The sequence below is a fragment of the Cherax quadricarinatus genome, chromosome 65 (genome assembly GCF_038502225.1).
Source record: "Cherax quadricarinatus isolate ZL_2023a chromosome 65, ASM3850222v1, whole genome shotgun sequence".
Classification (NCBI taxonomy): domain Eukaryota; kingdom Metazoa; phylum Arthropoda; class Malacostraca; order Decapoda; family Parastacidae; genus Cherax; species Cherax quadricarinatus.
The window spans coordinates 1,122,675-1,144,218 of record NC_091356.1 but is presented as its reverse complement, the minus strand read 5'-3'; the positions used below and the strand labels follow the sequence as shown (position 1 = coordinate 1,144,218).

At 38.8% G+C, this 21,544-nt stretch overlaps 1 protein-coding gene across 4 annotated transcripts in view; it reads right to left on the bottom strand.

Annotated features, from left to right (window-relative positions):
• Positions 1-21,544, bottom strand: part of Msh6 (DNA mismatch repair protein Msh6) — a 136,659-nt gene that overhangs the window by 78,340 nt on the left and 36,775 nt on the right. For all 4 annotated transcript variants that reach the window (XM_070098848.1, XM_070098847.1, XM_070098849.1 and 1 more), the window contains 5 exons: positions 21,181-21,316; positions 20,663-20,802; positions 8,196-8,339; positions 7,027-7,240; positions 1,290-1,501 (listed from right to left, as the gene is read on the bottom strand). In XM_070098848.1, coding sequence (XP_069954949.1) covers positions 1,290-1,501; positions 7,027-7,240; positions 8,196-8,339; positions 20,663-20,802; positions 21,181-21,316 — 846 coding nt within the window. The remainder of the gene's footprint in view (positions 1-1,289; positions 1,502-7,026; positions 7,241-8,195; positions 8,340-20,662; positions 20,803-21,180; positions 21,317-21,544) is intronic.

Below are 21,544 nucleotides of genomic sequence, written 5' to 3'. Positions count from 1 at the left end.
GCACTGAGCGGGCTGCCCATTGCCATCCCAAAGCACTGTTTGTAACAGTTGTCCTGATACTTGAAGAAGTTGAAATTAACACAAAGTTCCACTAGATTGATGAAGTCTAGAAGAGGTAAAGGGAGGTCGTGGTTTTCAGTGAGCCTCTGTCTCAGAATGTTGATTGCAGCGTCAGTAGGAACGTTGGTGAAGAGGGCTGTGACATCGAAGGAAGCCATGCTTTTGTTTTTGACATTCAGGTTGGAAATTCGGGAGAGAAGGTCACCTGAGTGCTTGAGGTGGGCTTGACTGATGGTGCCCAGAAGCGCTGAAAGGTATTTGGCAAGGTGGCCGGCTAGTCTGTGTGGTGCACTCCCTATGCCCGAAGTGATAGGCCGTAGTGGGATGCCAGGTTTGTGTGTCTTAGGAAGGCCATACAGACGATGTAAGGTACGCCTGTGTCCTCCACAGACTCCACGGGACATTTGATGAACTGGAATGAGGCACAACTTGTTCTCACCGAACCAGACCTCAGACGCCGACGGTGCCTAGAAGCCTCACTAATCGCCGTCACCAACACTATAGAACTCAACACTGGAAACTACAAAATTTCAAAAACATTGGCATACATGATACTTAAGCACCACCAACCCAACAACACAGGAGTCACATGATTTCAACGTCTACCCGTCCTCATCATAGGCAGAGGTTGTTTTGATAAGGACCTGCCTCGCATGGGCCAGTAGGCCTTCTACAGTGTTCCTCCATTCTTATGTTCTTATGACATTCCTCAGGTCACGTGCGTCACACCTCACTCTCCGCCTATATATATAATGCCTTTCTACCTCTGTATGTTAGAAGTGATCAAGGTCCCAGGACCGAAACGTTTTCTAATAAATATGTCATAGTGTTTGCTTACGTGTCTTTCTAAACCAACTTGTCGGTATTTATTACCAAGGTTTATACCATAACCCCAAATAAAACTTAGAGAGCAGATTACTATTTGGATAAACTAAAGTAACTACTATTGCAAAACACTACAATGAAATGGAGTGAGCAGGCATTTCAATCTTCCTAGCAACATTAGTTCATGAATCCAAATGGGGTAATGCCAACAACAATGAAGAAGCAACACATGTACCAGAACAAGCTTTTACTACAATGTTTTGCTTTGTTTATTGGCTGTAGGATTACTGAGCAAAAAGTCTCAATAAAAGCTTGTTTTACATTATGTATCTTTTCTTCAATAAAAAATGCCATAGATAGCTGCAGATGTAACAAAAGGGTCAAATGATCAGGTAACAACTAACCATGTGATGTCTTCTTTTAATGAATGCAGGAACAGAAGAATTTTTCTCATTCTCTGTTAAAGTTGCTACATCAAGAGGTTTATACAATTCAAAATTGCACATTGTAAGTAATTGTTCTTCAAGTCTGCAATCCATCAGATACCAAGTGAGTGCACCAAGAGCTGACACTGCAAGTTCATACTTAGATCGTGCTGTGGTGCCTAACGAGTTACCTGAAATTAATGTTTTAGTAATAGCAATAAGCTTACAATAACTTTATCATATAATTATAAATAGTTATTAACAAATAAAATGCTGGGAGCAATGGGCTAGTAATCCACTGTAACTGTTGTATCTATGTGCCTTTGGCAAGACAATGATAGTGTAAATGATGGTAAAAGTGTTTTTTTTTGGGTCATCCTGCTTTGGTGGGAGGTGGCCAGTGTTTAAAAAAAAATAATAATTTTAAGCATTAAGCCCAGATTGGTCATAAAATGATCACTATATAATGTAAATAGTGAGCATGCATACACTACTTACCTCTACAGTAAGTAGCTTATTACAGTGTACCTTAAAACCTTGTAATACAGTATAACTTCTATTACATTCATAGAGAATTGGTAAACCCAGTAGGGGTCATAAAGTGTCTGGGAAATGGGGTGCAATCAGGTTCAATCTGAGAAATGAGTGAATAGCTCCAATTCCTTAGATAAACAGGGCACTTAACAGGGAACAGAAAGAAATTAACAAAATTAAATTACAACAGTCAGGAAAACACTCAAAAACAAATTTATAAACAAACAGATAAGGTAATTGCAAAAAGGCTTCAATTCAGATATTCTCTTTTCTTCTTTCAACGCACTGGCCATATCCCACCAAGGCGGGGTAGCCCCAAAGAAAAAAGAAAAGTTAATTCAGATATAAAATATAAAATGGCAGGTACTGAGGGTCTAACAAGAAAAAATATAAGAAATATTACTAAACATGGCAGGGGAATAGATGGACAAATCATTTTGATGAATATTATTAATACAAGACTTCTATTTTTCATCCAAATTGCTCCTTCTCCATTGTTTTGTTTCATAATGATCACCTCGATTGTATGGTTATCTGTACCACCTGCCAACAAAACGACATTTGGGAATCTTACCATCAACACCCTAAACTTTGGTGAAGACAGCTGTATACTGGAAGGCAAAGAACTAATTTACAACAGCAGTGAATCAGGAAACTTAACCAGTTTGGCGGGCAATTTGAAAATCAATTTGCTAGTATGGCTCATTTGTCTGGATGCAAGTGCAGAGGTTTTTTTTTTTTCTTTTACCAGTATCAGAGCAAAGTCCTACATGCCATGTCAAGGATCAGCTTAAATTCTTCTTCTTACTAGGTAGAAAAATTATTCTCGTTGAATATTTATCCCTCCACACTAAACCTAGAGTGACTTCTTTATCTAACTCTCCATCACACATACACATCTTAATTGTCTACACAACTTTTATTTTGGGTAAAAGGACACAAGTGCAACTAATGTGACATTTCATTTTGGAAACATTTCGCTCTCCAGGAGCTTTGTCATGCCAAAATTATTACAACTTTTATTTCGTGTAATCTACACACGAAAGGTCAGTAATGTTGTGGTTAAAAGTCATACCACATGCTTTCGTTAAAGTGAGGCCAGAGTATGGAGAGAAATGGAGTGAATGGGTGTCTCCACCTCCTTCCTCAGGTTTTACTATGTAAATAATGTAAGTGAACAGCAAGAAGCAGCTGTCAGGAAGACTTGCTCATACATCTTTACTTGTTTAATTAGACAGCCAAATAAAGGGTAAACACTACTTTGCCTCACCTAACAAGGTGTGGGGATACTATAAAATATTTGACAGTCAGCTAATTGGTGTCATGGCTGCATCTCTGCAGTCTTAGTAAAGATACCTCCACTACACAACTTTCTCACTCATTATTAGTCCAGCATCTACAGCCATTATAGAATTGCAAGTAGAGTAGACACATCACCTTAAAGTGAATGGGAATGTGTAAATTCAATACAATGTACAAGTGATAAGGAAATGGGATTTTATTATTATGATGTTTATATGTAGAAGGGCCCAGCTGATACTGGCCCACATTTTTTCTATTAATTAATGATATTGAGGTATTATAACAAGTTGTTATTTTTAAATTTATATTTTATTTTTTTTTATTAACACATCGGCCGATTCCCACCAAGGCAGGGTGGCCCGAAAAAGAAAAACTTTCATCATTCACTCCATCACTGTCTTGCCAGAGGGGTGCTTTACACTACAGTTATAAAACTGCAAAAGTAACACCCCTCCTTCAGAGTGCAGACATTGTACTTCCCATCTCCAGGACTCAGGTCGGCCTGCTGGTTTCCTTGAATCCCTTCATAAATGTTACTTTGCTCATACTCCAACAGCACATCAAGTATTAAAAACCATTTGTCTCCATTCACTCATATCAAATATGCTCACACATGCTTCCTGGAAGTCCAAGCCCCTCACACACAAAACCTCCTTTACCCCCTCCCTCCAACCTTTCTTCGGTCAACCCCTACCCCACCTTCTCTCCACTACAGATTTATACACTCTCGAAGTCATTCTGCTTCGCTCCATTCTCTCTACATGTCCGAACCACCTCAACAACCCCTCCTCAGCCCTCTGGATAATAGTTTTGGTAATCCTGCACCTCCTCCTAATTTCCAAATTACGAATTCTCGGCATTATATTCACACCACACATTGCCCTCAGACATGACATCTCCACTGTTTCCAGTCTTCTCTTTGCAACATTCACCACCCATGCTTTACACCCATATAAGAGTGTTGGTATAACTATACTCTCACACATTCCCCTCTTTGCTTCCATGGACAAAGTTCTTTGTCTCCACAGACTCCTAAATGCACCACTCACCCTTTTTCCCTCATCAATTCTATGATTCACCTCATCCTTCATAGACCCATCTGCTGGCACATCCACTCCTAAATATCTGAATACATTCACCTTCTCCATACTCTCTCCCTCCAATCTGATATCTAATCTTTCGTCACCTAGTCTTTTTGTTATCCTCATCAGCTTATTCTTTCTTATATTCACTTTTAATTTTCTTCTTTTACATTTTTTTTTCAACAAGTCAGCCATCTCCCACCAAGACAGGGTGACCCCCCCCCCAAAAAAAAAAAAAAAAAAATCCCCAAAAAGGAAATACTTTCAACATCATTCAACACTTTCACCTCACTCATACATAATCATTGTCTTTGCAGAGGAGCCCAGATACAACAGTTTAAAAGCATACATAAAGATATATAACATATCCCTCCAAACTGCTAATATCCCAAACCCCTCCTTTAAAGTGCAGGCACTGTACTTCCCATTTCCAGTACTCAAGTCTGGCTATATAAAAATAACTGGTTTCCCTGAATCCCTTCACTAAATATTACCCTGCTCACATTCCAACAAGCTTGTCAGGTCCCAAAAACTATTCGTCTCCATTCACTCCTATCTAACATGCTTACGCACGCTTGCTGGAAGTCCAAACCCCTCGGCCACAAAACGTCCTTTACCTCCTCCCTCCAACCTTTTCGAGGATGACAACTACCCTGCCTTCCTTTCCCTACAGATTTATACACCCTCCATGTCATTCTGCTTTGATCCATTCTCTCTAAATGACAAAATCACCTCAACAACCCCTCTTCAGCCCTCTGACTAATAACTCCACACCTTCTAATTTCCACACTACGAATTCTCTGCATAATATTTACACCACACATTGCCATTACCAAACCAAATTCATCCACCAACCTCTGCAACTTCTTTTCAAAATCTCCCAAAAGCAGTGTCATCAGTAAAGAGCAACTGTGACAACTCCCACTTTGTGTTAGATTCTTTATCTTTTAACCCCACACCTCTTGCCAAGACCCTTGCATTCACTTCTCTTACAACCCCATCTATAAATATATTGAACAACCAAGGTGACATCACACATCCTTGTCTAAGGCCTACTTTTACTGAGAAATAATATCCCTCCCCCCTACATATTCTAACCTGAGCTTCACTATCCTTGTAAAAACTCTTCACTGCTTTCAGCAACCTACCTCCTATTCCATACACCTGCAACATCTGCCACATTGCCCCCCTATCCACCCTGTCATATGCCTTTTCCAAATCCATAAATGCCACAAAAACCTCTTTACCCTTATCTAAATACTGTTCACCTATATGTTTCACTGTAAACACTTGGTCTACACACCCCTACCTTTCCTAAAAAAATGAACACAAGAAACTTCATCACAAACGGAGATAAGGAGTGCTGAAAAAATGTGGTGGGTGACATGTGTCAAGGCATAATATAAGATTTTCTCCAAAAACATGAACCAATAGATGAATTTTTCCAAAAGCATGAGCCAACACATGAATAAGTGACATTTCAAGCAACTTTCCTATCTGTGGTTACTACATCTTTCCTCACCCACTGTGACAGGGTAATATGGAATACATAGTGAGGGATTAAGTGCAAGTGTGGTCCTGGGACAACATATATAGTGTATATTCTATACATTTGTAATACATGTACTTTAAAAATAATTTCATGCTTAGAATTAATGACTTAAAATGAAGCATAATAACAAACCAAGTGAAATTAAAAGACATTTCTTTAACCCTATTTACTTTTTTATACAAAATGGAACCTCAAGACCCCTCCCATCTAGCATGGGGCCCCTCACACCTGGATGCCTAGTGCCCTTATACCTGGGGATCTGGGGGTCCTCACACCTTGAGTCTGAGGGCCCTTCATACTTGGGGTCTGAGGGCCCTCACACCTAGCTGCCTGGGGTCCCTCACACACAAAGGCTTCTGGGACAACTCTCCACTGTATGTTAATCCACCCCTGAGTACAAGTTATACATATTTGTGTGTCCTTTGGCAAAACTTGATAAAATTCACACATGAGTAAAACACTGTCTTATAATACCTTGTAATACTTATTTTCCATTTGCCAGAGGTATATACACAAATAACCCGCACATAAAAGAGAGAAGCTTACGACGACGTTTTGGTCCGACTTGGACTTTGTAAATGGTCCAAGTTGGACCGAAACGTCGTCGTAAGCTTCTCTCTTTTATGTGCGGGTTATTTGTGTATCGTTCCAGTCACGGTATTGTGCCTTTTTTTGTTATTTGTCAGAGGTATATCCACTACTGCATACTAACACCAACTACAGAAGGAACAATGTGAAAGTCAATAATATATAGCAAATTGTTAAACAAACTTATAACCACAGGAAATGAAGTTGAAAAAAAAGTTTTTGTGGGATGCTAAAAAATAAGAAAAAAGTAGAAATACAGTATATATAGTATGAATAAAACAATACAGCAGGGCATTGCCGATCTTGACTTTTTTAATGAATTGGCCGCATTCCACCAAGGCAGGGTGACCTTAAAAAAAAAAAAAAAGTAACATTTTTAAATTTAGTAATGTTACAGGAAAAGGGGTTACTAGCCCCTTGCTCCTGGGATTTTAGTTTCCTCTTATGACATACATGACTTACGGAGAAAGAATTCTGTTCCATTTCCCAATGGGGATCAATCTTGAAATACTGAGTTAAAATAAACAGTATTACAAAGTAATTGTAGTGAGACTATCTATGAGAGGGGAAGAAGCACTCCTTAGTACTTTTTAATACAACAGTAACATCTTCATTCCTCCTAGTACCTACATAGGAAAAGAATTAAAAAGGTACTTACCATCATCTATCATTTTTCTTAGTTGTTTTGGCCACTGTACAGTGGAATCACCTCCTTCATCTTTAAAGTAACTGCCTTCAGCCAAGAAGCCAAGAGTCTTGCTGGATGTCCAAAACTCTTTCTCTGGAGCTAGATTCTCTCGCAGGTTTGGAGGCACAGCTGAATTTACTAATTTTTGTGTTTTCTGAGAAAGTCTCCCTCGCTCAAAGAGAATCTGCAAATTTGTTGTTTAGTTAATGTACAAAAAGTACTGACTGTATCAAAAGAAGCATGTCAAGACAGATCTGGGATACTGAATTGCTGACACCTTCATCCCTCATAGTAGTGGAAGAACAAGGGAGTCCTAATGTAACACTGATATTTCATCTTATACAGTATAGTGGAGAAGATACCTGGAATGAATGAAAAAAGTCATGAAGAAAAAATAATCAAATATATTTAGTGGTAAATATCCTTTCAAAATACTGCACCTCCTATAATCAGAAGCATCCAGGGAAAACTACTGTTTAATGATGTTATTTCACCTCAGACTGATTATGTAAGGAGCTTAGACATCAAGCAAGCATGTGTGAGCATGCTAGACAGGAATGAATGGAGGCAAGTGGTTTTCATGACTAGACATGCTGTTGGTGTGTGAGCAAGTTAACATTTTTAAAGGGATTCCAGGACACCAGTTAGCCGGACTTGAGTCCTGGAGGTGAGAAGTGAAGTGCCTGTATTTTGAAGATGTGGAGATGGTACAGTTTGAATTATGATGTCTATGCACTTCTGAATTAATGGTGAATGTGCTTCCTTTTATTTGATCACCCTACCTTGGGGGAAAAAAGCTGGTGTTAAAAAATGCACTGTATTATTCACAGTTTCGGGATTTGTGGGACCTCGAAGAATGTAATCCCTCCCAGTGCAAATTTGAGGGTCACACTGTACTCCTCTCTTAATTCCTCCTTTTTATCTCTCCTGCCTCAAATACATACATTAAACCATTGTTTAATGTATGTATTTGAGGCAGGAGAATATTTAACAGTGGGTTTTGATCTTTCTGGAAAGAAGACGAGCAAAATTTTTTATACCTCATGAATTATCATGAATCAGTGGTGGCAGGTTAACTGAATCAAGACTAGTACAAGTACTGGAGTCTCCTTTAGGTTTTAATAGCATCTACAATTTACCTGAGCTGGCGGATAATGAGCCATTAAGGTACACAGCCTGGATACATGGCGGTCATCAGTAAACTGGCCCACATGAAATACTCCTATGCTGGTATCAACAAATGCAACACCAAACTCACAGCCTTCTCCAGATCCTCGCACAGGCTGCAAGAAAATTAAATCTTTTATTTTTGCAGACAATACACTAAGGAATATATTACAGATTATATAAATAAAATTTTACCATATGAGAAAATTTAGTATAAAAGAGAAAAATGAAGGGATGCAATACAAAAATATAAAAATTTTTTTAAGGAGATATTTTCAGTGTGATGAAAATAAAAAATGGGTGTTTCAGGTTAGGGGTCAGTGAATTACAGACTTACAGAAGACTTATTTAGTAAAAGACTTGTCTGCCTGTCTATGCCTGTGATTTATAACCAGACTTTTTTGTCTATCCCACCCTGCTTAAAAACTTAACTCAATGTATTTTTATCAAAAGAAAGTACTTCATAAACCCTCAAGAGTCATACAGCATTTTAAATCTAAAAAAAAAAAAAAAAAAAAAAAAAAAAAAGTAAAACTGTTAACTTCAACAAAAAATAGCCAGGCATTTAAAAACATTTATAACTGTTTTCCACTGAAATAAGTACTTGCTGGACACAGCAGGAGCACCACCTCCATCAAGACACACTGACAGATTTAATTAACATGCTTAAATAAAATCTTTTAACTAATGTTAATGTTTCAACGGCTATATCACTGCACTACACATCTACTACCACTGCACTACACACCTACTACCACTGCACTACACATCTACCACCATTACACATGTTATCACTATGCTACACATCACTGCATTACACATCTAACATCACTACACATCCACCATAATAACAATGCACATCTACCACCACTACAAATTTGTCACCACTATACTACACATCTACCACTGCAACACATCTGTCACCACTATACTACACACATACCATTACTATGCTAACATCTACCAAAACTACACTACACATGTTACCACTATACTACACATCTACCATCACTACACTACACATCTAACATTACTAAACACATGCCAAAACTCAACTGCACATCTACTGCCACTACATCTGTCACCACTGTAATGCACATCTACCCTCACTACAATACATAACTATCTCAACTACAGTGAACATCTACCATCACATCTACCAAAACTTCACTATACATCTTTCATCACTGCAGTACATATCTACCATCTATACAGTACTCATCTACCTCCACTACACTACATGTCTAACACCATTAAACTACAAGTCTATGACCACTGCACTAAACATCTATCACCACTACATTTCACATCTTCCATTACTACACTATACATCTATCATTTATTTATACACACTCATCTGAGTTTTCTTTGATTTTATCTTAATAGTTCTTGGTCTTATTAATTTTCCTTTTATATCCATGGGGAAGTGGAATAAGAATCTTTCCTCCATAAGCCATGCGTGTTGTAAAAGTCAACTAAAATGCCGGGAACAATGGGCTAGTAACCCCTTTTCCTGTAAAGATTACTAAAAAGAATAAGAAGAAGAAAATTGTCAAAGTGGGAAGTCTGAATGTGCGTGGATGTTGTGCAGATGATAAGAAAGAGATGATTGTGGATGTTATGAATGAGAAGAAGCTGGATGTCCTGGCTTTAAGTGAAACAAAGCTGAAGGGGGTGGGAGAGTTTCAGTGGAGAGGAATAAATGGGATTAGGTCAGGGGTTTCAAATAGAGTTGGAGCTAAAGAAGGAGTAGCAATAATGTTGAAGGATAAGCTATGGCAGGAAAAGAGGGACTATAAATGTATAAATTCAAGGATTATGTGGAGTAAAATAAAGATTGGATGTGAAAAGTGGGTTATAATAAGCGTGTATGCACCTGGAGAAGAGAGAAGTGTAGAGGAGAGAGAGAGATTTTGGGAAATGTTGAGTGAATGCGTGGGGAGTTTTGAATCAAGTGTGAGAGTAATGGTGGTTGGGGATTTCAATGCTAAAGTGGGTAAAAATGTTATGGAAGGAGTAGTAGGTAAATTTGGGGTGCCAGGGGTAAATGTAAATGGGGAGCCTTTAATTGAGCTATGTGTAGAAAGAAATTTGGTAATAAGTAATACATATTTTATGAAAAAGAGGATAAATAAATATACAAGGTATGATGTAGCACGTAATGAAAGTAGTTTATTAGATTATGTATTGGTGGATAAAAGGTTGATGGGTAGGCTCCAGGATGTACATGTTTATAGAGGGGCAACTGATATATCGGATCATTATTTAGTTGTAGCTACAGTTAGAGTAAGAGGTAGATGGGAAAAGAGGAAGGTGGCAACAACAAGTAAGAGGGAGGTGAAAGTGTATAAACTAAGGGAGGAGGAAGTTCGGGTGAGATATAAGCGACTATTGGCAGAAAGGTGGGCTAGTGCAAAGATGAGTTGTGGGGGGGTTGAAGAGGGTTGGAATAGTTTTAAAAATGCAGTATTAGAATGTGGGGCAGAAGTTTGTGGTTATAGGAGGGTGGGGGCAGGAGGAAAGAGGAGTGATTGGTGGAATGATGAAGTAAAGGGTGTGATAAAAGAGAAAAAGGTAGCTTATGAGAGGTTTTTACAAAGCAGAAGTGTTATAAGAAGAGCAGAGTATATGGAGAGTAAAAGAAAGGTAAAGAGAGTGGTGAGAGAGTGCAAAAGGAGAGCAGATGATAGAGTGGGAGAGGCACTGTCAAGAAATTTTAATGAAAATAAGAAAAAATTTTGGAGTGAGTTAAACAAAACAAGTTAAGAAAGCCTAGGGAAAATATGGATTTGTCAGTTAAAAACAGAGTAGGGGAGTTAGTAGATGGGGAGATGGAGGTATTGGGTAGATGGCGAGAATATTTTGAGGAACTTTTAAATGTTAAGGAAGAAACAGAGGCAGTAATTTCATGCACTGGTCAGGGAGGTATACCATCTTTTAGGAGTGAAGAAGAGCAGAAAGTAAGTGTGGGGGAAGTACGTGAGGCATTACGTAAAATGAAAGGGGGTAAAGCAGCTGGAACTGATGGGATCATGACAGAAATGTTAAAAGCAGGGGGGGATATAGTGTTGGAGTGGTTGGTACTTTTGTTTAATAAATGTATGAAAGAGGGGAAGGTACCTAGGGATTGGCAGAGAGCATGTATAGTCCCTTTATATAAAGGGAAAGGGGACAAAAGAGACTGTAAAAATTATAGAGGAATAAGCTTACTGAGTATACCAGGAAAAGTGTACGGTAGGGTTATAATTGAAAGAATTAGAGGTAAGACAGAATGTAGGATTGCGGATGAGCAAGGAGGTTTTAGAGTGGGTAGGGGATGTGTAGATCAGGTGTTTACATTGAAGCATATATGTGAACAGTATTTAGATAAAGATAGGGAAGTTTTTATTGCATTTATGGATTTAGAAAAGGCATATGATAGAGTGGATAGAGGAGCAATGTGGCAGATGTTGCAAGTATATGGAATAGGTGGTAAGTTATTAAATGCTGTAAAGAGTTTTTATGAGGATAGTGAGGCTCAGGTTAGGGTGTGTAGAAGAGAGGGAGACTACTTCCCGGTAAAAGTAGGTCTTAGACAGGGATGTGTAATGTCACCATGGTTGTTTAATATATTTATAGATGGGGTTGTAAAGGAAGTAAATGCTAGGGTGTTTGGGAGAGGGGTGGGATTAAATTATGGGGAATCAAATTCAAAATGGGAATTGACACAGTTACTTTTTGCTGATGATACTGTGCTTATGGGAGATTCTAAAGAAAAATTGCAAAGGTTAGTGGATGACTTTGGGAATGTGTGTAAAGGTAGAAAGTTGAAAGTGAACATAGAAAAGAGTAAGGTGATGAGGGTGTCAAATGATTTAGATAAAGAAAAATTGGATATCAAATTGGGGAGGAGGAGTATGGAAGAAGTGAATGTTTTCAGATACTTGGGAGTTGACGTGTCGGCAGATGGATTTATGAAGGATGAGGTTAATCATAGAATTGATGAGGGAAAAAAGGTGAGTGGTGCGTTGAGGTATATGTGGAGTCAAAAAACGTTATCTATGGAGGCAAAGAAGGGAATGTATGAAAGTATAGTAGTACCAACACTCTTATATGGGTGTGAAGCTTGGGTGGTAAATGCAGCAGCGAGGAGACGGTTGGAGGCAGTGGAGATGTCCTGTTTAAGGGCAATGTGTGGTGTAAATATTATGCAGAAAATTCGGAGTGTGGAAATTAGGAGAAGGTGTGGAGTTAATAAAAGTATTAGTCAGAGGGCAGAAGAGGGGTTGTTGAGGTGGTTTGGTCATTTAGAGAGAATGGATCAAAGTAGAATGACATGGAAAGCATATAAATCTATAGGGGAAGGAAGGCGGGGTAGGGGTCGTCCTCGAAAGGGTTGGAGAGAGGGGGTAAAGGAGGTTTTGTGGGTAAGGGGCTTGGACTTCCAGCAAGCGTGCGTGAGCGTGTTAGATAGGAGTGAATGGAGACGAATGGTACTTGGGACCTGACGATCTGTTGGAGTGTGAGCAGGGTAATATTTAGTGAAGGGATTCAGGGAAACCGGTTATTTTCATATAGTCGGACTTGAGTCCTGGAAATGGGAAGTACAATGCCTGCACTTTAAAGGAGGGGTTTGGGATATTGGCAGTTTGGAGGGATATGTTGTGTATCTTTATATGTGTATGCTTCTAGACTGTTGTATTCTGAGCACCTCTGCAAAAACAGTGATAATGTGCGAGTGTGGTGAAAGTGTTGAATGATGATGAAAGTATTTTCTTTTTGGGGATTTTCTTTCTTTTTTGGGTCACCCTGCCTCGGTGGGAGACGGCCGACTTGTTGAAAAAAAAAAAAAAAAAAAAAAACATCTATCATGAAAACACTAAACATGTATCTACCAGCTTGAAGCAGATAATATTAATATGCTTAAATACAAACTTTAAAGCATTACTAGTGCACCAACATCAGTAGCCAAGTGGTGAGAGTAGCCTCTCTCAATACCTCATCGGGGGTTCGATCCCCGTTCGGCTCCACTCGTTCTTGAGAGTTGCTGTCAAAATGGGGTGTGGGGATCAATCCCCAACCTCTGTCAGTGTCTTTTTTGCTTCATTAACAGTTGGTTAGTAAAATTGTATGGCAGTGTGTGAATGCTGCGCCATTTTTACATAACGTGTGCGGGAGGTGCGTGAGGCATTACATACAATGAAAGGGGGTAAAGCAGCAGGAACTGATGGGATCATGACAGAAATGTTAAAAGCAGGGGGGGGGGGATATAGTGTTGGAGTGGTTGGTATTTTTGTTTAATAAATGTATGGAAGAGGGGAAGGTACCTAGGGACTGGCAGCGAGCATACATAATTCCTTTATATAAAGGGAAGGGGGACAAAAGAGAGTGTAAAAATTGTAGGGGAATAAGTTTACTGAGTATACCAGGAAAAGTGTACAGTAGGGTTATTATTGAAAGAATCAGAGGTAAGGCAGCAGAATTGCAGATGAGCAAGGAGGCTTTAGAGTGGGTAAAGGATGTGTAGATCAAGTGTTTACATTGAAGCATATATGTGAACAGTATTTAGATAAAATTAGGGAAGTTTTCATTGCATTTATGGATTTAGAAAAGGCATATGAAAGAGTGGATAGGGGAGCAATGTGGCAGATGTTGCAAGTACATGGAATAGGTAGTAAATTACTAAATGATAGTGAGGATAGTGAGGCTCAGGTTAGTGTGTGTAGAAGAGAGGGAAATTACTTTCTGGTAAAAGTAGGTCTTAGACAGGGATGTGCAATGTTACCATGGTTGTTTATATTTATAGATGGGGTTGTAAAATAAGTAAATCCTAGGGTGTTCGGGAGAGGGGTAGGATTAAATTATGGGGAATCAGATGCAAAAAGGGAGTTGACACAGTTACTTTTTGCTGATGATACTGTGCTTATGGGTGATTCTAAAGAAAAGTTGCAAGGTTAGTGGACGAGTTTGGGAGGGTGTGTAAAGGTAGAAAGTTGAAAGTGAACATAGATAAGAGTAAGGTGATGAGGGTATCAAATGATTTAGATAAAGAAAAACTGGATATAACATTGGAAAGGAGTATGAAAGAAGTGAATGTTTTCGAGATTTGGGACTTAATATGTCAGTGGATGGGTTTATGAAGGATGAGGTTAACCACAAAATTGATGAGGGGAAAAAAGGTGAGTGGTGCATTGAGGTATATGTGGAGACAAAAAAGACGTTATCAATGGAGGCAAAGAAGGGAATGTATGAAAGTATAGTGGTACTAACACTCTTATATGGGTGTGAAGCTTGGGTTGTAAATGCTGCAGCAAGGAGGCGGTTGGAAGTGGTGGAGATGTCCTGTCTAAGGGCAATGTGTGGTGTAAATTTTATGTAGAAAATTCGGATTGTGGAAATTAGGTGGTGTGGAGTTAAAAGTATTAGTCAGAGGGCTGAAAAGGGGTTGTTGAGGTGGTTTGGTCATTTAGAGAGAATGGATCAAAGTAGAATGACATGGAGAGCATATAAATCTGTAGGGGAAGGAAGGCGGGGTAGGGGTCGTCCTCGAAAAGGTTGGAGGCAGGGGGTAAAGGAAGTTTTGTGGGCGGGGGGCTTAGACTTCCAGTGTGCGTGAGCGTGTTAGATAGGAGTGAATGGAGATGAATGGTTTTTGGGACCTGACGAGCTGTTGGAGTGTGAGCAGGGCAATATTTAGTGAAGGGATTCAGGGAAGCCGGTTATTTTTATATAGCTGGACTTTGATCCATCGGGAGGCCTGGTCATGGACCGGGCGTTGATCCCCGGAATAACCTCCAGATCATAATGACACCAAAAGTATGAAATTTGATGGAAAACTTACGGAATTATGCTGTCGCGAAGTTAGCGGTCTCAATGATGTTTACGCATTGGCGATTTTGCCCACTTTGAGCTCTATTTTCGGCCAATTCCAGTGTACTAGTCAACAAAAATCATAACTATTTTGCTAGAACTCCATTTTTTCTATCGAATGAGTATGAGAAACCACCCATTTACCGATTTCAACTATCCAATAAAGTGGTCAGAATTTAGCAATTTTGCCAATTTCACACAAACTTCAAAAGATGCCAATTTCCGAATAGGGTCCAGAATGAACAAGACATTCCTGGCACTAAAATAACTAGTTCTCTGTTCGTTAGTCACATCCCCAGGCCCCTCTTATATTTCTTTGGCTTTCCACTTTGAATTTTTATTCTTACAAAAAATAGAAGATTTACTGTTATGCAGACTACTGCATTAGTGTAGAAATGGTATAAATTATGTCAGCGCACTTGTGAAAGAATATTAGACTCGCCAGTTGATGTGTATTGGACGCTTGGCACGATTTGTTTACTTTTGAACTTTGGTAAAAATCGAACATTTCTGCTACTTTGGGCTCAATTTCGAAGTACTTTTCATTGTAAAACCAGTCAAAATTATCTCAATTTCTGTAATATGTCTTCCATTCTATAAAATGAGATCAGGAAAACTAGAATACAACCATAAATACCATACGAAAATGCAGTGCAAAGTCGCTGTTTTAATCCAAAAACACAGTTTTTTTTTCTCATTACACACTGTGTGCTGCAGGATTTTTTTTATACTGCACACACTGACCACAGACCCATTCTTTCATATGTAGGCCTACCAGCTTTCTCTCACTAGATCTGAGGGCGCTAGAATTTAGGCATACTAGTACGTCAAAAACCCTGGGGCGTAAGCTGTACTAGTACGGCCGAAACCCTGAAAGGGTTAAGTCACTTTTTATATAGTTTCTTTACATATGCTTCTAAACTGTTGTATCTGGACACCTCTGCAAAAACAATGATTATGCATGAGTGAGGTGAAAGTCTTGAATGATGAAAGTATTTTCGTTTAGGGAATTTTCTCTCTTTTTGGGTCACCTTGCCTAGGTGGGAGATGGCCGACTTGTTGAAAAAAAAAATTTCAACTGCTGCTGCTGTGTTATTAGTCCTTATTGTGTTAGAGATGTGTCAGAGTCTGGAACACTATCAGTGCTTGTATAGTGTAGTGGCTGGAGATGTGTAGTGTAGGGTGGTAGATATGTAGTGTAATGGTGATAGATGTGTAGTGTAGGGTAATAGATGTGTAGTGTAGTTTTGATAGATGTGTAGTGTAGGGTGATGGATGTATAGTATAGTGGTGATAGATGTGTAGTGTAGTGGTGATAGATGTGTAGTGTCACAGTGATAGATGTGTATTGTAGGGTGATAAATGTGTAGTGTAGTGCTGATATAAGTGTAATGTAGAAGTGATATAAGTGTAGTGTACTGGTGATATATATGTGGTGTAGGGTGACAGATGTGTAGTGGTGATAGGTGTGTAGGTGTAGGGTGATACATGTGCAGTGTTGGAAGATATGTAGTTGTGGTAGATGTCTAGTAGTGGTAGATGTGTAGTGCAGTGGTTATAGATGCCTTGTATTGGGTGAGAGATGTGTAGTATAGGGCGATAAATGTGTAGTAGTGGTAGATGTGTAGTGATGCTAGATGCATAGTGATGCTAGATGTGGTGATGCTAGATGTGTAGTGTAATTATCGTACAAACTGTATTGTACTGTTGGTAAATGAATAACAAAATAATAATAATACTATTAAAATTCCAGCCATCTCCCAGAGAGGTAGGGTGACCCAACTAAGAAGAAAATACTTTCATTATCATTCAATCACCATTTTGCCTGAAGTATACTGACATTACAGCTCAAATGACCCTCCAAACTGTAACATCTCCATCTCTCCTCCAGAATGCAGGAACTGTGCTTCTCAGCTCCAGGACTCAAGTTTGACTATGTGGCATCCTTGAATCCCTTCATGTTACCCCATTCACATTCCAAGAGCATGTAAAATCATAAAACCACTTGCCCCCACTCACTTGTGTCTAACATGCTCACACAAGCCTGTTGGACGTCCAAGCCCCTGGTCTGGCTCTGAGAGTAGCAAAACTCTCGACATTCATCAAAGGTAGCACTCAAAACCTCCTTTAACACCACCCTCCAACATTTCTTAGGACAACCCCTACCCCTCCTCATTTCCACTATAGATTTATATGCCCTCCTAGATTATGATGTACATGTCTTGCCTGCATTTCAGGCAGTACAGGTCAAAGGACTTCCAACATTCCCAGGAATTAAGGTGCTTCACTGAACTAATACATGCAGTAAAGGTTCTCTGTACATTATCTAGATTAGCAATTTCTCCTGACTTTACTGGGGGCTGTTAGTGTACAGACGTATTCCAGCCCTATGTTAAAACGCTTTTATCCTAAGACTGATTGGTGATCAATCACGAACAGAAACAAAAAGATCTTTTCGTGTTTATTCACTACACTCAATATATATATTATATATATATTATATGGAAGAAGTGAATGTTTTCAGATACTTGGGAGTTGACGTGTCGGCGGATGGATTTATGAAGGATGAGGTTAATCATAGACTTGATGAGGGAAAAAAGGTGAGTGGTGCGTTGAGGTATATGTGGAGTCAAAAAACGTTATCTATGGAGGCAAAGAAGGGAATGTATGAAAGTATAGTAGTACCAACACTCTTATATGGATGTGAAGCTTGGGTGGTAAATGCAGCAGCGAGGAGACGGTTGGAGGCAGTGGAGATGTCCTGTCTAAGGGCAATGTGTGGTGTAAATATTATGCAGAAAATTCGGAGTGTGGAAATTAGGAGAAGGTGTGGAGTTAATAAAAGCATTAGTCAGAGAGCAGAAGAGGGGTTGTTGAGGTGGTTTGGTCATTTAGAGAGAATGGATCAAAGTAGAATGACATGGAAAGCATATAAATCTATAGGGGAAGGAAAGAGGGGTAGGGGTCGTCCTCGAAAGGGTTGGAAAGAGGGGGTAAAGGAGGTTTTGTGGGTGAGGGGCTTGGACTTCCAGCAAGCGTGCATGAGCGTGTTAGATAGGAGTGAATGGAGACGAATGATACTTGGGACCTGACGATCTGTTGGAGTGTGAGCAGGGTAATATTTAGTGAAGGGATTCAGGGAAACCGGTTATTTTCATATAGTCGGACTTGAGTCCTGGAAATGGGAAGTACAATGCCTGCACTTTAAAGGAGGGGTTTGGGATATTGGCAGTTTGGAGGGATATGTTGTGTATCTTTATATGTTTATGCTTCTAGACTGTTGTATTCTGAGCACCTCTGCAAAAACAGTGATAATGTGCGAGTGTGGTGAAAGTGTTGAATGATGATGAAAGTATTTTCTTTTTGGGGATTTTCTTTCTTTTTTGGGTCACCCTGCCTCGGTGGGAGACGGCCGACTTGTTGAAAAAAAAAAAAAAAAAAAAAATTCAGGGAAACCGGTTATTTTCATATAGTCGGACTTGAGTCCTGGAAATGGGAAGTACAATGCCTGCACTTTAAAGGAGGGGTTTGGGATATTGGCAGTTTGGAGGGATATGTTGTGTATCTCTATACGTATATGCTTCTAAACTGTTATATTCTGAGCACCTCTGCAAAAGCAGTGATAATGTGTGAGTGTGGTGAAAGTGTTGAATGATGATGAAAGTATTTTCTTTTTGGGGATTTTCTTTCTTTTTTTGGGTCACCCTGCCTCGGTGGGAGACGACCGACTCGTTGAAAAAAAAAAAAAAAATAGAGAAGCGCTAAACCTCCTCTTCTTTGAAGACACCCACTGAGACAGGGTGACCTAAAAAGGAAAATGAATGTTTCTCTTTTTAAATTTAGTAATTTACACAGAAGGGGTTACTAGCCCCTTATTCCCGGCATTTAGTCACCTCTGATGACACGCATGGCTTAGAGAGAAAGAATTCTTTTCCACTTCCCCATGGAGTATCCTCTTTACATCTTCTTTTAACAAACTGGCCAAATCCCATTGAGACAGGGTGGCCCAAAAAGAAAATACAAATGTTTCTCTTTTTAACTATAGTAATGTATACAGGAGAAGGGGTTACTAGCCCCTTGCTCTCGGCATTTTAGTTACCTCTTACAACATGCATGGCTTATGGTAATGGAAGAAGAATTCTTTTCCACTTCTCCATGGAGTATCCTCGTGCATCTCTTCTTCAAAATACATGACTATGTAGTAAAGCATAATATTTCATTTTTAAGTTTAAATATTAAATTACAGAAACACACACACAACTGCTATTTTCATTGCAACCTACACAAAAGTGTAGGTTACAATGAAAATGCAGTTTCTAGTTACAGGAAGTTTTGAATTTAATAGAAAAAGTAAACCAAATTTTATCCTGGATTGCATTTCCATTAAGAACTCGCATGTTTGGGAAAAATAAGTTTCACTCAGTAATCTTAATCTCTGGAACAAAATTTAGGAGTTTTGGGGGTGATGATTTCTTGAATCTTGACTGAAACATAATTTACACTTGGAAAATGATGAAGGAACTTGCTTTAAATCTGAACACTGAAATAAATGTATACAAGAGCAGAAGGCACAGTAGACGAGGCAGGATAGCCCCAGTGAAAATCATGGGTGCATTAAAAATGCCAACTGATTATTATTAAAATCATGGGGAAGTACAGCGTCTGTGGCAGGGGGATGGAAGGTATTCAGGCTTAATTCAGGTTTACTGGCCTATGCAAGGCAGGTACATGTCACCCTCCTTCCCCTGGCTTAGACCTATGACCCACCTAGTCAGGTCACATCCATTGAAGGAAGGAGCATGACATCAGACCTAGTAGCACAAGATAGTAAGGTCCAACTCACACCCACCAACACTCACTCATGTATTTATTTAACATATTTTTACTTTCCTCTTAAAACGGGAGTGTTAATGCGACATGGCATCAGTGAATCCCTGGTGTTTGTAACATTATTTGCTCTAGCTGGCGCTCAATTGAACTGGTACTCAGACAAGGTACTAAGTGCTCCCAGATTTTTTTAATAGTGTGCACACTGAGTGCACAGACCCATTCTTTCATGTCTAGGCAACTCAAGCCTACTGTCCCAAATTTGAAGGAATGAAAAATAATACGCTGATCTACGTTTGGAGCACTACACGCCCAAATGTAGATCTATGTTTGGACAGTTTAAGGGTTAATGCTTGTATCATCAAGCTGTGTACAAGTATTAAGAGCCTAACTGACTAGGATTGTCAGCCATGTTTGGTCTGAGACTGGGCCCCAAGAGTGGTGATCCACAGAACTATATACAAGCTAGGTTAAATATTTTCATTTAAATGAAAGACAAATTAGAGTATTGGTATACATCAAAACTAAGTTCACAAAAACTATATAATGCAGCAGAATAAATAAGATGTTAAACAATTTTTTAAAATAAAATGTGTGGGTTTCAAGGTGGGTATTTTATTAAAAAAAAAAAAGTGAAAACTGTATCATTTCCAATCAGAAGAATTTTGAGTCACTAAACCACATAAATGTTTTTAGATACCATTAGTGAATTAATTTTTAATAGCAACATACACTGAAAAAATAAAAATATTTATTAACAAACCCTTTCAGTAAGAGCTAAAAGGTAAGATGTTGAAGTTTCTGCGGCTTCTCCATCCAAAAAGCTGTAGACTCTAGTTCCTCTGCTGCTCACTTGGCACACTTCACGTCGCACAACACGATCAAACTTTGTTGGACGACTCACTGTTAAATGAACCCCGTGTAAAGTTATTTATACTAGAGTATGTGAAAAATTGCAGTACAGTACTGTACACATTATTTATACACTCTATATACAGAATTCATATCAATTTTACTTCTTAAAGGAATTGTTCAAGAATTCTTTACCACTTGTAACTCCATTAACCCTGATTCCATATTCCATTTCAGATGAATGACTCTGTGCACATTTAACAAAATAAACAATCACAAATCAGTGTGAAAAAGATACAAAAAGCTAATGATTGACAGATTTATAATCATTGAATTCCACATAAATTTTTTTTTTTTATGTGGGCTCTATAAAACTATTTTCACATTTAATTCTACAAAAGAATTCTATCTTAAAACTTAATTACTTACAATTTTTACAACGCTTCTCCATCATGTCTGGAGTTTCAGTCTGCTCAATACGTGCAACTTTATAACCCTTTTCTATCAAAGTTGAGGAATAGCGTCCATAAGCAATTTCTGGAAATCCTACATGAGCCTTTTCTCCCTGCAAAAACAAATAAAACTACATAGGGTTCAAATGCACTGTACAATTGGCAAAATTATATCTGTAGAATTTACAAACGTTTTGCTTCCCACATTACTGAAAATGGCTAAATCCCTCAACTGACAAGAAAAAGTATATAATTAACACCTACAAAGTACTACAGGAAATAGCTCTAAATTTGCACATGGACATATCCACCTATAAGAGAAATGTGGTATAGTACCTCAA